Source organism: Engystomops pustulosus, chromosome 11, assembly GCF_040894005.1.
Source record: "Engystomops pustulosus chromosome 11, aEngPut4.maternal, whole genome shotgun sequence".
NCBI lineage: Eukaryota > Metazoa > Chordata > Amphibia > Anura > Leptodactylidae > Engystomops > Engystomops pustulosus.
The window spans coordinates 84,294,061-84,313,086 of NC_092421.1; the positions used below are offsets into that span (position 1 = coordinate 84,294,061).

At 44.5% G+C, this 19,026-nt stretch overlaps 1 protein-coding gene across 1 annotated transcript in view; it reads left to right on the top strand.

The window, feature by feature from the left end:
• The window catches only part of ADAM12 (ADAM metallopeptidase domain 12), a 390,586-nt gene that overhangs the window by 57,359 nt on the left and 314,201 nt on the right, over nt 1-19,026 (top strand). The window contains exon 3 of the mRNA XM_072130819.1: nt 10,134-10,207. Within this exon, the coding sequence (XP_071986920.1) occupies nt 10,134-10,207 (74 nt within the window). The remainder of the gene's footprint in view (nt 1-10,133; nt 10,208-19,026) is intronic.

The following is a 19,026-nucleotide window of genomic DNA, read 5'->3' on the forward strand; positions in this document are numbered from 1 at the left end:
CCCTGCTGCCAGTATACAGCCGGGCAGCTCCTGCTCCCAGTATATAGCCAGCATCCTGTCCCCCAGTATATAGCCAGCCCATGCCACAGAGTATATAGCCAGCCTGTCCATGCCCCCCTTATTTAGCCAGACTGCCCATGTCCCCCCAGTATATAGCCAGCCAGCCTACCCCTGCTGCCAGTATACAGCTGGGCAGCTCCTGCTCCCAGTATATAGCCAGCTTGGCGCCCTCTTCTCCCCGGCTCATTTTCTCCCTGCATCTTCCTGCTTCCCGGCTACATCTATGCTCTCTGCCCGCACGCACACACTGTGACGCGGTGTGTCGCCACCTGAGGATGTTACGCCATGTGTGTGCATGTGGGCAGAGTTCATGGATGTGCTTCTGCCCACTCTGCCGGGAAGCTGGAAGATGCAGGAAGAAGACGAGCCATGAAGAAGAGGACACCGGGGGTGAGCGCCAGAGATGAGTACTAATTTTTGCTTTTTTATATACAGTACCCTTGTATAAGCCAAGTAGGGCTTTATCAGCACAAAAAATGTGCTAAAAAATTGGCTTATACAGGAGTGTATGCGGTACTAGTTTTCACCTGTAACTGGGGCATCTACTGTATAAGAGCCACAGTTAGAGGGAAAAAAACCCTTGTAGGGGCTGATGTCTGATCAGAGCTGAACTAGCGCTCTTATTAACCCATGCAGACCTCGCAGGTCTATAGAGCCGGCATCCCCACCGGATCCCGCATCAACTACATAGCGCTACTTCTGCGCTATGCAGGGAAGAAAGGTGAAGGCCGAAGCGGTAATAAATCACTTCCACCTTCTCTATAGTGTCTCTGGCTGTGTCTGACAGCTGGAGACCGGTCCTGCTTTCACCATGCCTCAATGCTCCGTGACCTGGCAGGGCGGCCCCACCAATAAAGATAGGATATGTTCTATTTTTTGGCAGATTTGTGGCAGTGGCCACCCTGCTCCTATAGTGAGTGGAGGCTTGGGGAGCGCTCACCCTCCTTCTTCTGCACCAGGGGCCCACGTGCTGCTCCCGGCTTCCAGCCCAGATGAGCAGATAGTTCCATAATGGCAAGGATGGTCTCATGTTGACAATGATTTTCCCAAATTTTCAAAGGCCTCCCTAGCAACTTCATGTTATCATGACCCAATACGCATCAAAAAAAGAGTATTCCCAATCAGGTTGGGGGCATTCCTTGGGGTGGGAATTAACTTTTTCAAGTTTACCCTGTGAGATGTTGAGTAGGTCTCCACAATTGAGTTGTAAAGTTGTGATTTTTACAAGGTTCTGTGACTCTTTTAGGAAAATATTGAAGAATGAAGCCGATTGTAGCAATGGCAAGAATTTACCGTAACTCATAGATGCCACCAATGATACTACGAGGCATTGGAATAATTACAGGGTGGGGGAGGGGGTGGTGAAAACCCTCTAGACGTTACATCTTAGGGAGCAACATAACCGCTACAGCAAATCCAGTACAGAGAGAGGAAGGACCCACAGACAGTTACAATTTAGGTAATTGGGTCCAGCTGTAGGACTGCGGTAACATTCGGAACACTCGTTAAATTAAGCGGCTTCACTCGTTAACTTTAAATGACATTGTTGAAGTATTAATGGGGGCTAGAAAATGCTGATAATTTGTCTGATGTGATTCTTTCCCCGAGGTTCAGAGGTTAATAATATATATACGTTTTATAAAGTCATTTATCATCTTTTGGAACATCCTCAAATAAACACTGGGATATTTAAGAAGGCCGACGACTCTTTTGCAATTGGCCCCTGTCCCTTTGTTCCTTATAGAGAGGTAGCAGACACTGGAAAGACCATCTGTGGTTCAAATGAAATCCATTATTAGTGAAGGCAATAACAAATTAGAGGAGCAGATTTCTCCTGCGCCCGCTCTGACAGGGGGATGTTTACCGAGCGTGAAGTTGATTTGGAAAGGATTTGGCAGATATTTGGAGATATATGAATACGGGAGGTGAATACAAGGAAGGCAGAATATAAAAAACCTCTTGAAGATGTACGGCATGGGAAAACGTGTTACCCGGTCACAATATTGGCAGGTGGGAACGATTTTGCAGCAAAATATCTTCTGGTTATTGACAAAATAATGAATAAAATCTGAAGGTGAATATAGTTACTCACTTGTATCATACAGTCTGGGGCGTAAAGTACAAAATTATTGCTCCTGTGGACAAAATGAAAAAGTCACTATGGGTGGCAATAGAGATCTTCTATAGGTCATCTATAAGGCAAAGTGTGGCCCATAAAAGTTGTTCCAAGTTTGCAGGTTATCCCCTATACACAGGGTAGGGATTAAGAATCTGATCAGTCAGGGCCTGACTGCGAGGACCTCCACCTACCACGTGAGTACATGATAACCCCTAGTGGAGCGTCCATGGCTATAAGACTGCACACGTCTACATAGTGGCCTTCATTGTCAGTCTCCGTAAGGAGAACTCTTACTTCCCGACCGTAGTCACAAGCCTCTCACTCAGCCAAACCAGTTCCCTACACTGTACTGAGGAGATTGAATCAGGATGAAACATTGTACAGCGCTGGCTACAGCTGGGAGTCTGTTCCTTCTGGAATGGATAAACTGGTTTGGTTTTAATCCCATATCATGTCATAAGGCCTCTTGTAGGTCATGACTGATGTCAAGGGAGCTGCCTTACAAGGAGCTAAAAGAGGCGTGGTTTTCCTGATCCCATCCTGGAAAACTTTGCATATTTTCCCAGAATCCCGCTAGTGGAGCATCTATGGCTATAATTGGCAGCTTCCGTAAGGAGAACTCTTGCTTCCCGTGGCTAAGAGGAGTAGAAGCAGGTCAAGTATGCTTCCTATTGCTAAAAATGCCCAGCAATCTCTGTCACTTACCGTCTATGGCTGACTGCACACGGACATGCATGGTCTGTAGTCTGATATCACGGACCCAGAACAGTGCAGTGGATGGGAGTCCTTGCATCATAGTGAGATATGATGCAAGGAGTTCTCTGGATGCTGGGTGAGTGGCAAGGACAACAATGTAACAGTTGTCACAGTGTCAGCACTGCTCATTGGCCGGCTGGCAGGGACTACTCGCGGCACCTCTTTCCATGTACAGGACCTTCAAAGGGGTTTCCCAGGTGATGGCGGGGGCATGGGTGCCAAAATAAAAGAAAGTGCCGGTCTTCTGGTCTTCAGCGGTGAGGACATGGCTGGACGTGCAGTAGTAACATCCCATACCACTGGTTGACCAAGGGGGATCCATGATCCTGCTCACCTCTTATGTGGCCAGTATCCCTGTCATCTTTCATTTCTCATAAATGGGTTGTGCCTTAACTTTCAGGTTGTGGCCTCACGCGACGGTCTACAGGTAGCTACCCATAATTGGATGAGAGGTATTTCAGGAGGCGATATAATTTGCATGTCATTCCCATAAAGCATTGCCTCTACAGCTTCATTCATCAACTGGATCCGCTCAATAAATAGCAGTGCTCCCCTTGCACTCATAGGATGAATCCAAATATAGTACTTGGATTTCAATGGGGTCACTTTTAGTCAGGAGCAAAAACAAGATCACAACGTGGAGGCAAGTTGTCGAGATTTACTCACAGACAAGTCCCCCCTCCCCCCACCCTATAATCCGCTGGTTTTATTGAAATGTTCTCCAGTCGACTTTCTCCTTATTAAATATTGTACGATTATTCTAATTAGCGTCACGTTCATCAAATTATGTCATGTTCTCCTTGTGCGACCTTGTTCGCTTATCTCTCTCCGGATGGAAACCCTTGCACGGGGGATTCCTGCAGAAGAAGATATTTATTTTTCCTCCTATGGAATCAGATTTAGCAATGAAGTTGCTCCGGCTGTGCGGCCTGTCAGCTCGCTAAGCAGCGGAAGAGAAAAGAGAATGAATATTTCCAGACATTGAACTTACACGGGGGTAGAACAAGCTCCTTGATTAGAAACTTTGCCTACCGGCAGTACGGACTGCCACGTTCCCGAGAACTTCACTGAAGATCTACCACGATGTCCTGCTCGCCCCCAGCCAGGAGAATCTGTCATCCCCGAAAGCCGATTTTATCTTTCAAAAGAGATTTATTGCACAATGTATCAAGGGGAGAGGAATTATACAAGAAGCAGAAGTAAATCCAAGAATGGACAAATCCCAAGCAAGTAAATACAAGCCCCATGCCGTTCTAACAAACCATTATCCGGTAGCCAATGCACCCCCCGAGGCGCTGGCTTATGCCCGAGTGAGGGGCAGCCGCCCCCAGGGGCTCACGCGTGCCATATAACAGGACGATAAGGTAGATACACCTAACCCAAATATCAAATGAATGAAATAGAGCAAGGGACAGGCCAGTCGCTCAATCCCGACCCACAAAGGAGCCCCAGCCTCCGCATGGAGAGGGACTAAAAAAGCCAATTGAGTCACTCTGTGATAACAGGGTGTACCCCAAAGTCCCCCAAACTCTTACGAGTCAAGTGGGTGCAACGTGGCCCTGAGCACCGCATATGAATGAAATAATTTAGACTGGAACAAGTGCAACATGCATTTGGGGACTGTGATAAGGGAGAGTGCGAAAATGGCAAAGTATATTTGGCATTTCAAGGGAAGCAAACCAAGACCTGTTATAGGAAGACCATGTAGCCAAGTCCTCTTCTAGAGATTTCAGAATTGGGGGGTAGTTTACTGGATAAAAGTTCTCAATTAAAGAAGATAAGTGAATACCCGGATAGGCCAGGATATCTTTTTGCCAATTCAAGGAATTTCATAAAAAAATGTGGAGATATTTATTGTCTCCAATTTAGAGTGGTTATGTCCAGAAACCCGATTTTATTGTTCTGTCCCGTTCAGTGATGATCGGAGATGGAGCCTTTCAATTACGTTTCAAAGCACAATTGAAATACCACGTGTGAACACGGCCTAAATACTTGGCCTATCTACAGTTTAGGGAAAGCAGTGGGATCTGTGCAGGTTCACCATTAGGACGTCCCGGGAGACACCATGTAATATCTATGGGAGTGGCGAGTCTAGCTCTGATAGATATTAGAGTGGGGGGCATGCTAGAGCTGCACCTCATGAATAAGGGTGAACAGGTCCCCATTGATAGAATTATTATCGCTTATCCTGTGATTTTTGGCGCCAGGTGTTGTTTTCTGTGTTTTGCACTGTGATGTTATATTGTGGTGCATGGCCTTAATATGTTTGGAACAAATGAGGGTCAGAAGTGTCAGATCATATAATCTATGAAGGGGTTTAAAAGTTGATAAACTTGCTCTTTGTACTAAAATTTAGCTAAAAAAGTGTTGGGAAGCTAGAAGTGCAGGAAAAGTGTCGGGATTCCTAAGTTGTGTGATGCTTTTGTGATGCGTTTGATATTGCACGTGCTACTGCCACATGTGGACGCACCCTTAAAGTTGTAGTAAAAAATAATTTTTTTCTATATCCGAGATGTCCAATTGTAACTTTAAGAGTGGATATCTCCAGCTCTATGAAGCATCCATGCAGAATCCAAATAACGCGTTAACGCAAATGTTAATATCAGTTTAATTAGAGAAATCCTCTTTCAGCTGATGTAGTGCAGTTTTTAAAACTGATGCATTAAACGCCACGTGTGTATGCACTCTAATGGCGTGAAAAATACATACAAAGAAGTGATCTTTTTAAAACTTAACTTTTACTGAGAAGTCTCATAAAATATACAAACATTAAGTGGTACAAATTAGCTGCTGCTATGTAGAATCCTTAGTGCATGAACCCCATCTAGAAAAGAATAGACAAATGCAAGACGTGAGCTGGGTGGCCTAAATGGATAAGGTTTCACATGAAAAAATATATTAGACACCAGGCTCACCTTGAATGCTCAGCAGCATAAGTCATCAATGTACACTATCCAACTTCCTTGAGCGTGTCAATTTGTTCATTGGTTTTGTCTCAAGATAGAAGCGTCGGAGTGCTCGTCCGAAAAGTAGACACAACGTGTCTTAAAAGGTGTGAAGAGGATAGGTGAGTATAAACAGGGTAAGATGGGACTTACGGACGTCAAGAATGGGGTCAAGATGACAATGTCACTCTCCCTAGTACACCCTGAGTCCAGCTTCTCTGATACCCTGAGAACCTAACCTCGGAGTCGTGGTCCTATTTGGCCACAACCCCAACAGGAACCTGTCCCTGGCTGGATGGCCCTATTAAACAAGCCTATACCACCGGAATGGTTCCCGTAAAAAGATTGAAAAGAGTCTGGTATACAGTTATGGACAGTATATAGTCCTATGGAAATTCAATACACAACGTAGGGATCAGAGCGACCGAATCCCGACAGGACCTGTTTCACCCTTCCAGGGCTCATCAGGGGAAAATTGCGGTACACCAAAGGTGTCCTTTTACTGTGGGTAAGGGAAACACAGGGATAATCCGTCCCTTAGTCTAAATTGTTGGTACGGACTGGTGGTCAGGTGGGGGCTGTGGGGGCCCAGTTACAGCGTCCCCGTGCACGGCCTTGCAGGACCAGTGGGTCAGACCCACAGGGAAACACATGTGATTGTTAAGACGATTGCATGCGTTTCTTTGGAAACACATGTGCGTTCGGGCCGAGGACCTCCCCCTGTGCGCTAGCGTCGCGTTATGAACAGACGCTTAGCGGTATGTGTGACCACGGCCTAAATGTCCCTCCATTCCAGCACTGCAGCTCAGGTCCCCAGGTGGATCTGAATGGATGATATCCCTACATTGTTTATATGAGTGAATAGCTGGTTTCACGGGTTCCTTTACTCCTTCCATAATGGAATAGTAGAAAAAATAGCACAGCATCCTTCTTTTCTGCTATTATAACATAAGGCAGCGTTTACTACAATCAATGGGCGACGTCAGGTGAACGGACACTTTCTGTTCACCTGACGCTCTCAGCTTCTCTGTTCACCTGACGCTCTTGGACATTGCTAACATTTGGTGTGAACTGAGCCTTATGTGCACATGATCTGCAATGGGGATTGGCTGGGCTATGACATGATATTGATGTCAGATGGGCACCAGGCTTGCTGCACTGGAACAGAGGAACCTTTAGAAGGTTTTTTTTTTCTTTTGAATGTTTGATAAACTGCAGACAACTCTTTTAATGCCGGGTTTATTACTCAGTTTTTGACACAACTGTGTATTCCCCAGAATGAAGCTTCTGCAGGGTTCTAGACTCCTAACCTCGTGGTCACCCATAACTACTTCCTGAACTGAAACCAAGCCTTAAGAAGACCAAACCAATACTCTGTATCAAGCTTGTCAGTTTTTTTTTTTTAGTGTTTTTTTCTACATTGTTCATATTGTAGTATTGTAAATTTTCCGACACAACAGTCTGTGACTTTCTAATAACTTTCAGGCCTGCGCCTGGTTAGGATTCATATTTGCACTGATGTAGGATGATGGGAAATGCTTAGAATTTTTTTTCTGCTGGATTTTTTTTCCAACAAGTGGCAATAGACTAATAGGAAGCAGATTGTCCGAGTATCCAGCCAGTAATGACAAGGAAAGATAATAGGAATTTCCCATTGGCTTATTAAGTCTTGCCAGGAAATAACACTTCCACCTTCAAGTCTACAGAGAACGGGCTGAATGTCTGCTGACGGACAAGGAGACTGTGAGGGTGATGTCACACATGGCGTTTTTTTAACAGACTGCTTAAAAAACGGACCAAAAACTGTTTCAAAACGCCATGTGTGGCATCACCCTAAGGTGATGCCCACCGGGGCGGCCCGCAGCCCGATTGCATCGGTGTTTCTATGGAAATGCCTGTGCTCGGGAATGAGCCGCCGGTGTTTTTAATTAAATTAATGCGATCGGGCCGCGGCTCGCCCTGGGGGGTGCGGCTTGGTCTGCATTTGCAAACGCAGCCAAGACGGCACGTCTGACATCACCCTTTGGCTGCGGTCACACGTACTGCTTTGACACTGTTAAGAAACGGAATCCAAATGTATGGGGGCGCACCACTGCCCAATCGCATACGTGTTTTGTATGGAAACGCATGTGACCGGTAACCTGCACCTGGTTTCTTGTATTGTTAGTGATCGCATGGATTTCCATAGAATCGCATGTGCGATCGGGCCATGTACAGGTTCAGGTTCAGCAGAACACGAACTTGAAGTGTTTGCTCGGATCCCGAACTCCCCAGTAACAACTTGGTGCTGGCACCGATGTCCGGTTTTAGCTGTTTAAATGCCACTGGCGAAACTGCCATCAGCATTCGAATCAATGTGCGTTGCACTGCGTTATTTGAGGGAGGGACGTCTCTCCTCATAATGTCATCGGGGAGAACTGATCCTCCCTAAAATGGTAGTCCACATTGCCGCCAGCATGTGCCACATTCATGTACTGTATAGGCTGCCACTGGGAGTTAAACAATTGCCTCTAATGCTGGGCACCAGTCACAGGCTTTAAAAGTGGAGGGGGCAAGCACCTCCCCCTTCTGACAGAGGTTCATGGTCCCGAACATTGCAATTGTGGTCTGTTCCAAATTAGTTTAAATCTAAACATTTGCAACACGTGACTTGAAACGTGGCCACCGTGTGTTGCTCCTTCCTCCGGGTGCGGTCACAAGGTGCGCTTGTGCGTTTTTGCATATTTACTAAGCGTTTGGCCGGTTTGAATCCTCTATTAACATTTTCACAGCTGTTTACATTTCCACAAATGAAGAAAAACGGATTCAACCCAACCAAATGCCTGGTAAACCTGCTAAAACGGACCAGGAACGCACCAGGAACGCACCGTGTGGCATCACCTCAAGGTCCAAACTCATCTGTGATGGGGAGAAGCTCATCCAGGCTGCCAGCAAATTGCGTTTCTAAATGCGGTTCAGAACCAGCATTTGACACAATCAGGAATTTACGGACCTTTGTGACGCCTGTGTGAAACACGCATAAGCAAAGTCATACGAGCAAATTCACATGCTGGGTTTTGATGTTTCTGAATTAAAAAAAAAAATTATTTATTTTGTTGTGGAATTTTGATGTTTGGTTGGATTAACTATCCCAAACTCAGCTTAGGGTGATGCCACACATGGCATTTCGAAACCATTTTTGGTTTGTTTTTAAGCAGTCCTTTAGAAAACGCATGCGTTAAAAAACCGCATCCGTTTTTTAAATGCATGCGTTTTTTTGAAAGCGCATCCGTTTTTGTCCGTTTTTTATTGCGCAAATTTGGAAAACCTGTCAAAAACTGATGCGTTTTTTAACAGATTGCTTAAAAACAGACCAAAAACGGTTTCAAAATGCCATATGTGGCATCACCCCTGGTCTGTAAATCCAAATTGTCCCATTGTCAAAGACAAAGCATTCACTGGACATTGTGTGTGTGTTGGGGCAGCTACTATCACAAGGGGAATGGAATTGACCTTAAATAAAGATGTTTCCATTCCCTGGCACCAAGCAGAGATCTTATAGCCAGTAGAACAATAACACAAAGTATATATGAAGCTTTTTACTATGCAATGAATGATTTGTACTTTAATAATGTAGCGTTTTCTTTATGTGGTATTTGTGTTAAGGGTGGCATTTGGGGCCGTTTTTTAAGCAGTCCGTCAAAAACCGCATGCCTTTTTTGAAAACTCGTCCGTTTTTTGACAGGTTTGACCAATTATTTTAATTCAAACTGGTCAAAAACTCATGCGTTTTCCAAAAACGTATGCGTTTTTTTGGCGGACTACTTAAAAGGGGGCCAAAAACACGTTCAAAACGCCACGTGTGCCACCACCCTTGGGGTTGACCCCTCCCCTCTCCATAGAGATACATGGCACATGGTGCCGTAACATGAAGAAAGATGGCACATGACCTATTCACCGCGTGTAAAGCGGCACATGTGCAGCACCATAATGTTCCGTGCCACTCCGTGCGTCCATTGCCGGTCTATGGGGGACGTTTATATGTCCCCAACAGTCATGTGACTGCAGCTTTACTAGTAGATCCCACATGGAATAAATTGGCAATGTAAATGTTTTATATATTAGGTAGAAAACTATAAGACGTAAATCTGCGGTCAGACCCCCAGAGAGAGAGAGACCCCTGACTGCAGCCTCTCATCACCAGTGATGTAATTGTACGTTCTCTGTTCTCCACTCATTACCTGGATCTTAATTACCATTTTGCCTTCTTCAAGGTTCATCCATCGGCTCTGAAGCTCCTGGTAAGATCTAGGGAGAAGGAACTGCTGCTGAATGTGCAACGAAATGAGTAAGTACACTTAATTCTTTCATTAGCGTCTTCTCTGAATATGTGGTAGTAGTGATGATTGTGGTGGTGGTAGTGATGGTAGTGGTGGTAGTAGTGATGATGGTGGTAGTAGTAATGCTGATGGTTGTGGTAGTACTGATGATGGTGGTGTTGGAAGTGGTGATGTTCTGGCACAGAATGTTCTGTCATTGTGCAGGAAGCCTCACATGTAAATCATAAGCATCAGAGGTAATCGTCATTAAAGGGAACCTGTCACCAGGGACCTCATTTTCACTAAAGACAGAAGCCCATCACACCTACAGTGCAAATATGACTTTCTGCCTTTTCTAAGCATTTGCATTACAATATTATTGTGTGTTATAACTTACCTTGTACCCTGACAAAATCCTGGGGTAGTCACATGGGTTGGACTTTGGATGCATTTCAAAAAACAACATGTGACATGTCTGTGCTTCTCACTCCTCAGCTCTCAGCCCCCACCTTTGTGCTCCTGTACAGCTCCACCTCCTGCTTCTTCTCAGAGGCACAGCCTAGTCAGCCTGGCATCAGTGCGAGAGGGACAAGCTGCACAGGAGCACAAACATGGAGGACAGCCTCTTCGATTATGTAGCTAAATGCCAGATTTGTGCTGAAGCCATTGAATAGATTCGCTCATCTCTAATTGCTCTTCATATGATGCATGAAAAGTGCGGGTCCACAAAGGTCTTGAGCTGATGACCCTCCGCCCTGCTATGAGTAGAGGTGATAACTGCTGGCGGCAGCGTCCGATCATATAATATAGAAGCCACAAAGTAAAACATTACAATCCGTGACCGTAAACCATCCATTTTAATTTGGTCTCTTTAATTATTGTTATTAAAGTGTCAAGTAATGGAAAATGTATTATGTACAATTACGGGGAGCGTGAATCTTACCGGTCTTATACCGCGCGCTGTATGGTAATGGCGAGAGCATCAACACATAAAATCTACGGCTTTTTATATTAATGCAAAGTGTTTTTCATTATTTTTTTGGGAGAAATGGATGAAATGTTATCTTGTATGTGACACTTAATGGAATATACTGCGTTCTGTCAACTTTTACTAAATAAAGGAGATGAAATAATGGGGCAGATTTACTTACCCGGTCATGTCGCGATCCCGCGGTGCGGTGTCCGACGAGGATTCGGGTCTGCCGGGATTCACTAAGTTCGTGCGTCCGGGATCCTGCATGTGTCACTTCCGCGCTGAAGTCCGCCAGAGTTCACCTTCTTCTTCCCGGTGCATGTGAGTGCTGATCTTGCAACACAATTTCTTTTTTAAATTCCGCGGTTTGTCCGAATCAGTCGGGTTGTTCGACGGCCATGCCCCCCGATTTCTGTCACGTGCAAGCTGGCGCCGATGCGCCAAAATCAGATCACGTGCACCAAATACCTGGGGCAACTCGGTGCAAAACGGAAATTTGCTGGGAAACCCGGCGAAAATGCGCCCGACGGACCCTTAGTAAATGAGCCCCAATGTGTGGAATTGTACGGAAGACGTACTCGATGCCGAAGCTTATCCAAAAGTCTACTTTACATAAGACCCTCCCCTCTTCTTCATGTCTCCATTTTTAATCAAAGTTTGATTGACAATTTACTGATCCCTTAATTTTTCGTTGCCTTTGGGAAATTTAGTGCTAAATATGTAACAAAATATGTAACAATGGGTTGGATGGGGCCACTCAATGACAACCAAATGTAACATCCATAGGACATCGCCGGGGCATGGAAATGAATGGGCTTCGGAACATGAACGCTTGGAGCGGACTGGACCATTTGATAACCCCAGGGTCATGTTCTGGGTAGATAGAGGGTTGGCCACAGGATCATTTCCACTTGAGGACCCAACGTGCCTGAGACGGGCTCCACACCTCTGTGTTCAGTCAATGAATTGCAGACCCACTTTTTAAATTGTACAGCAAATAGGCCTAAAAGTTCCGAGATGGATTTTGTGACTTTTTGAAGGCTGTATTTTTGAATTCAGGGCTTGATACAATCCCCAGCAAGTTTATAGTAACATTTTTATGATGATATAATAAAAGATTTAAAGGGAACCTGTCATCAGGAGCCCTTTTCCTGGTTCCACCATGCCCCCTATGTCCTCCATGTACACATTGTCAAAGAAATTTCATAGTAAAACTGACTTTTTCCCAAAAAAGTTAGATACAAATTTACCTTTCTGTATGCAGAGCTGCTTCCCCCAAAGGGCGTCATAAATGTCTGCCCCGCTCCTCACTGGCCCCTCCCATGAGACTACGGACACAAATCGATATACATAAAGGTAAACTTTCATCTAACTTATATTTTTTTCTGGAAAAAAGCCAGTTTTACTATGAAAATTCTTTGGCAATGTCTACACTATTCTCTATGGGGACATGGGGGAGCCATAAAAACGGCTTCTGATGACAGGTTCCCTTTAATGTTCTTTCCAATACATGATCTTGAGAACATCTGTCTCTTTCCCTAATGGCAGTCTCTTGCGCTCTCGTAGACCGTGGATGAGGTGGCAGACCACATACATTACTATCACTCGGGCACAGGAATAGGCTGCTGTTCCTGTGGTTAGTGGTTGTCCCCCTCCCAATCGGTGCCCCCTGCCCCGCGGAAAGGGAATAACATGAAATCTTGTTTCCACCTCCACAACTGATGACGCACATTACGGATGTATTGAGAATGCATTATGCAGTAGGCGCCCATGGCTGACACCCGCAATCGGTGCTGTTAACCATTTAACTGCCGGCAGGGGCGGTAAAATGCCGGTGGTGTGTGGGTGCCGCCATCTTGGATGGGAGCGTCGCTCTACGTGACTTCTTCATACAGTGACGACCCATTCCCATGACAGCATGGAGTATTTATAGATTTTATAGTCTGAAAGAAATTCTCCATAAAGTGCAGTACAGTGGTATTGCAGTATTTGATAGGAGTGATCAGGTCGCCTAGGGGGCCCAAAAAATAATAATAATTAAAAAAAATTCTGAAAATAAATATTAAATAGAATAATGGTAATCGTAAAATAAAAATTGGTCTGAAAAATGGGAAAAAAAAAATTAAAAACCCTAAATATTCACCCCACCGATCTAAAAATAAACAGATAAAATCCTAAACGGGTTAGGAATCATGTTACCCCAAAAGTCAAGATCTGTCGAAATGTAAAAACAGTTATTCCCGGCAGTGAACCCATTAACAGGAAATAGCGCCGAATTGTCAAAATTGCCACTTTTTTTACCATTTTGCAAAACATAAATTGAATAAAAAGGTTGTACAGTCCTTAAAATGAAAACAACAGCTTCTCTTGCAAAAAATTACACCCTACACAGCTGCATACACTTAACTATAAAAAAAAGTTATTGGTGTCGGAATAGGCCAAAATGAAGAACGAAAAATTTGTCTCCAAAATTTTGAAACCGAATAAAACATATAGAAATTTGGTATTCCAGTGCTCGTACCGATGGTACAAATGTGGGGTTTTTTTCCTACAATTTCATTGCATTTGGAATTTTTTTTCCAGGTTCCAAGTACCTGGCATGAAATATGAAATACTGTCGCTAAAAAGTACGGAGAGTAAAATTGGAGATGCAAAAATAAAAAAAAAAGCCTGGACCTTAAAGGAAATCTACCACCAGGATGAAGGATTGTAAACCAAGCACACTGACATACAGGTGTGTGCCCCCTCTGGCAGGATCTGCTCTTCTTGTAGCTTCATATGCCATTGTTTTTAAGAAAAAGAGGTTTTAAAAATGATGCAGGTGAGCCTTCGGGGCTCCAAGCTTCATTGACATCTATAGAGTCTGGAGCCCCGGAGGCTCATTTGCATAATTTGTGAAACATTTGTCTTGTAAAAATAACGTCCTAAGAAGCTAAAAGAAAAGCAGAACCTACCAGAGGGGGGACTCACCAGTATGTCAGTGTGCTTGGTTTACAATTCTTTATCCTGGTGGTAGATTTCCTTTAAGGGCTTTAAGATAGTGGGATAAGAGTCAGATGGTTGGAGGTCCAACCAGTGGAAACCCCAGTGATCAGGTAAACTGGGCCCAAAAGGATGGATAGGTAGATGAAATAATTGTGCACAGTCTCCTGTTCCCTAAAATATTCCCTAGTTTATCATATAAAGCCGACCTTACTGCCTATGGTTTTATTAGATAAAGACCCATTATGTACAGCCGTATGTGGGGCCCCCCAGCAGCTCTGGGCCCATGGCACTTGCCCCGGTATGCCCAAAGCTGGCGCCGGCCCTGGTCCCACATATGTTCAATATTCTGGTGTCCCAGGGGTTGAACCCCCCGTGATCTGACTTGTATCCCTTATATTTTGGATAAGTGATGGTCCATTAAGCTTTCTCACTAGTGTGTGGAGTGGATGAGCGTCCTTGGTGGGACAACCCCTTTAAGCCACAATACAGTAATTGTTATTGAAAGTACAAGTTGTGTTGTAACGGAAAGTATCACAAGGAAACCTAAAAACGATAATTAAGTAACAATTTTGTTAATATTTTATGTTGATGACTAAAAGCACGGCATCTCCTATGAGCGCAGGTAAATAATCCATCTCCAATATGTTAATGGAGCGGCGCTCCTAAATGTTTTATCAGCTCGCTGCCGATAGATGAACAATTCTAATTAATCCCTTTTATATTTGCCGAGCCCAGAATGAGGTGTCACAATTTTATGATTAGTCATTACTCTTCTGTCATCGCTAAAACACTGAAGAAATGGGAAGATAAATGGATTTATGGGATTTTTATAAAGTCCCTAATGAATTACAACATGCAAGGAGAGATCCGCGAGTGAGCCCCCCCCCCATCACATTACCATGTATAATGATATGGTGCGTCGCCCAGTGGCTTCATGAATAAGATAATTGTCTGTCAATAACCCTAATGTGTGCGAAAAAGATGGTAAAGAATTTCTAATCCAGGTTTATTTAAAGGGATACTTTGTCATCATCTGGATTTAGGTAAAAATCACAATTATTACAATATCATAAAAAAGCTACTTTTTTTAATGTGAATAGATTTAACTTTTTTGTGTGTGGTAAAGGGGATGTTTTTATCACTTTGCACATTTTTTGTTTGTAAAGTCTTTTTTATTATTTTTTTACATTTTTAGTGCAAACAACAAATACAATATGATATCCATATAACAATGATGGATTATAAACAGAGAATGAAAAACATCAAGGAAATTTACTGTTTACCAAGCAAAATGCATGGATCAGAAAACCATTGTATAGAAATAACATATACATGACAGTATAGGATGGGGGTTTGGGGGGGGTGAAGGACCCAAAATTAGCCTGTGTGATTCACCCTAATGATAGGGGATCAGGTAGTGAGATTAGGTGGTTGGGGGCTGACCCCGACTCCGATTAGGAGGAGGGGGGATGAGTGGGACTAGTGTGAGACTGTGTGGGACTGTATGCCAAAACCTAAACTCATTCTATCTTATAACTGATGCCTTAACATGGTGAGTGGGATGGGGGTCAGTGTAGATTAGGGGTCCTGCTCATCTTCTCGTGGAGTTTCTCCGAGGTATAATTTGCATTGATTAGATTCAAAGAACAAAAACCAGACTTTGCACATTTTGATGAATCGGTCAATACAGAAACAAAGAGCATAGAACATAGCCAGGGGCGTAACTACAGTGGTAGCAGCTGCTATGGGGCCCGCAGTGTCAGGGGGCCCGGCACCTGGCCTGACACAGTAAGGAATGGAGGATGTGCACCATAATCTTCACATTACGCTGCACATTGTATGGTATAATATGTATATAACAGAGCACATAGTACACATCATGAATCTGCCGCTCATATAAGAAAGGGAGAGGGAGGGGGTTACACGACGACAGGACTAGGGATCAAGGGATATGTCATCTCCGTCTACTTCCTCCATGTGGTCAGCAGCTACTGGGACAGATCTGTGTGAGTGTATAAATGTGTATATCAGTGCATAAATGTGTGGGGATAGGGGGCCCCATTCTGAAGTCTGCTATGGGGCCCTGCGTCTCCTAGTTACACACCTGGACATAGCCCATAGAAGACTAGACATGAACTCTCTCCCATGTTAAAGGACATAAACACAATCCGGGTGGACACAATGTGATTGGTAGATTGTCCTCAATCAAGAGGGTCCCGTTCTTATTAATGGATGAACAGTAGGTCCCGCATCCTAACCTCCATCCAACACTTCAATAATGAGAGATCAAAAATTGACAATAACGTCGGTAGGGTACTGAATGATTTTTTCCATTCACTGTCTATGAGAGGGCCCAAGCAATCTGCTCCCCAACTTCTGCGACTCCCAAAGTATGGAGCGGCAGGACCCATGCTCCATCCTAGGGAACCGCATTCTCATAAACTCTGATCTGATTTATATCCTAATAACCACGGGAAACAATGTAACTTGATACAACCCCCGGGCCTTCTAGGGGGCCCGTGGCCACCCAAACCACCGACCAAATTATATACTAAGAAGAACCTTCACTGATGAAATCCTTGTAAATCTGTTCCAGTCTACCTCCGTGCTCCACAGCTCCTCCCCTCTGCTTTGAATAACAGCTGTCACTGGTGGTTGCATACAACAGCAGTCACTAAGAGTAGAGGGGAGGAGTTTTGGAATAACTCCCTTTGAAGTGAAGGCCCGCCCCCAGAGCACTTAAAGAACCCACAGCACAAGATTTAAGTAGATTTGTAGCACTGTAGCTATTAATACTATAGACTAAGTTGTGATTACACATATCTCTATGGCCAATACTGAACACTGGCTGCAGTTTTACATGGTGAAAGCTGCTGACAGACCCCGAAATAAAGCAAAAATTTGGCAATTGGCATGTATTACAACTAGGAGTTCACAGGACCCCGAGAGTCAGGGAGGAGAAGGCTTATGTTTCCAGCGAAGCTTTCCATCATGTCTAGAAGTCCCATGCTGATGTCAGCATAACCATCTGTAGCCTTGACCTTATATCCCATATACAGAGCGGCTTCGTATCCGGACTGTAGCCGGATGATCTGTATGTTTTCAGGGATTGTTACATGACGTATGGGACACGTGAAGAATCTTCCCTGCAATTATCTCGGTTCCCGAGATCACAGCAAGTCCTCATTTTACTAGAGTCAGGGTAGAAATTCCCTGTTTCCCTGGGGCCTGGATGTAGATAATTTCTGAGACTGAATACAGACAGTACAGAATTGGATTGGATCTCGGTGCATCATCAGATGTAGTTGTGTCTCGTTATCGGGAGCGTTGGGTGATGTTACAGAACTTTTTGCTCTTAGTTAAAGTATTTTCTTATGGGGTCAGGAAATTAAAAAATATATCCAGCAAGTTTCCAGCCACTCGGTAACATGAGAACTGGATCTTTTGTTTTTGGGTCACCCTTCTAGACTCACAGGATGGCAATACCAAGCATAGTAGTGACACTGGATATGGGCAGCACGTTGGCTGAGTGGTTAGCCTTGCAGCACGGTGGCTCAGTGGGTAGCACTTCCGTCTTGCAGCGCTGGGGTCCTGGGTTCGAATCCCACCCAGGTTAAAATCTGCAAAGAGTTTGTATGGTCTCTCCGTGTTTGTGTGGGTATCCTCCGGGCACTCCAGTTTCCTCCCACACTCCAAAAAAACCCCATACTGTTAGGTTGTTTAGATTGTGAGCCCCATGGGGACAGGGACCAATGTGACATGCTTTGTATAGCGCTGCGTAATCTGTGTGCAGAGGTTTTGTATAAAGATGTAGGTAGGTATCAGTATTGTGCCTACAGCTCCTAAAGAGACTTGGACTTTGTTTCCGTGGTAACAGACTACAATAAGAATATGTGTAGTCAGATCGTTTTCAGCAGCAGAAACATTTAGTTGGGTTGGAATAAGTGTATAGTTACAAAGTAACAATTGCAGAATCACACTGCCGTTGCCCACCGTACCGTAGCACGGAGGGCACACGGCAGCGCGCGGGGAGAGGAGGAGGAGGAGGAGGGGGTGAGTGCTGCTCACCCCCACCCCTCTCCATAGGGATGTATGGCGCACAGCACCGTAATACAGGAAAAGATAGGACATGTCATATCTTTTTCACGGGTACAGAGAGGTAGGGTGCCGCATGTGCGCTGCACCGTACCGCTCCCATAGGACGCCGTGCGCCCATTGCCGTCTATGGGGGACGTATTTCGGCCATATATACACCCCCCTTGCGGCAGTGTAAATGTAGCCTAAGTCTTCTATACTAGGACTGTCTGGGAGTCCAGGATGCAAATAATTTATGTGAAATATGTGTATAAAATCTCAAGGTCATAAGAATGTCATAAAAATCTTGTAATCGGGTAAAATAGCAGCCACGATTTACACAACATCTTCCATTACGCTATATTTTACAATGTCCCAATCAAACGCCTCAATGTCACATTTTGCTTTAGTTCTCATTCTTGTTTATCTGGAGAATTTCGGTCTGTGAAGTAATCCCGCTGTGTGACCCAGACGGTGACCTAAAAAAAAAAATATGACTCTCTTTCTTTTCAATTTGTCCTGATGTTAAGAAATGTTAGTAGAGGTTTGTCTTGTATAAGTGGCGCACCCAGACCTGAAGTGAGCGGAGACGGACTTGGATTATTCTCACCACATCATTTACAGATCTCTAAGCAACAGCACAGACCTCGGAGAAACCAGAGCAAACGTCTTCGCCGGAGCGCCGCATGCTATATGTGAGACCTCAGCGCAGCAAAGGAAGAGAAAACACGTGCGGCTCAATGTATCTGACTCCACGAGCAATTGAGGTTATACGGGAGGAGATGTCTTCAGGAGACAGTCCTCTTACAACAAATT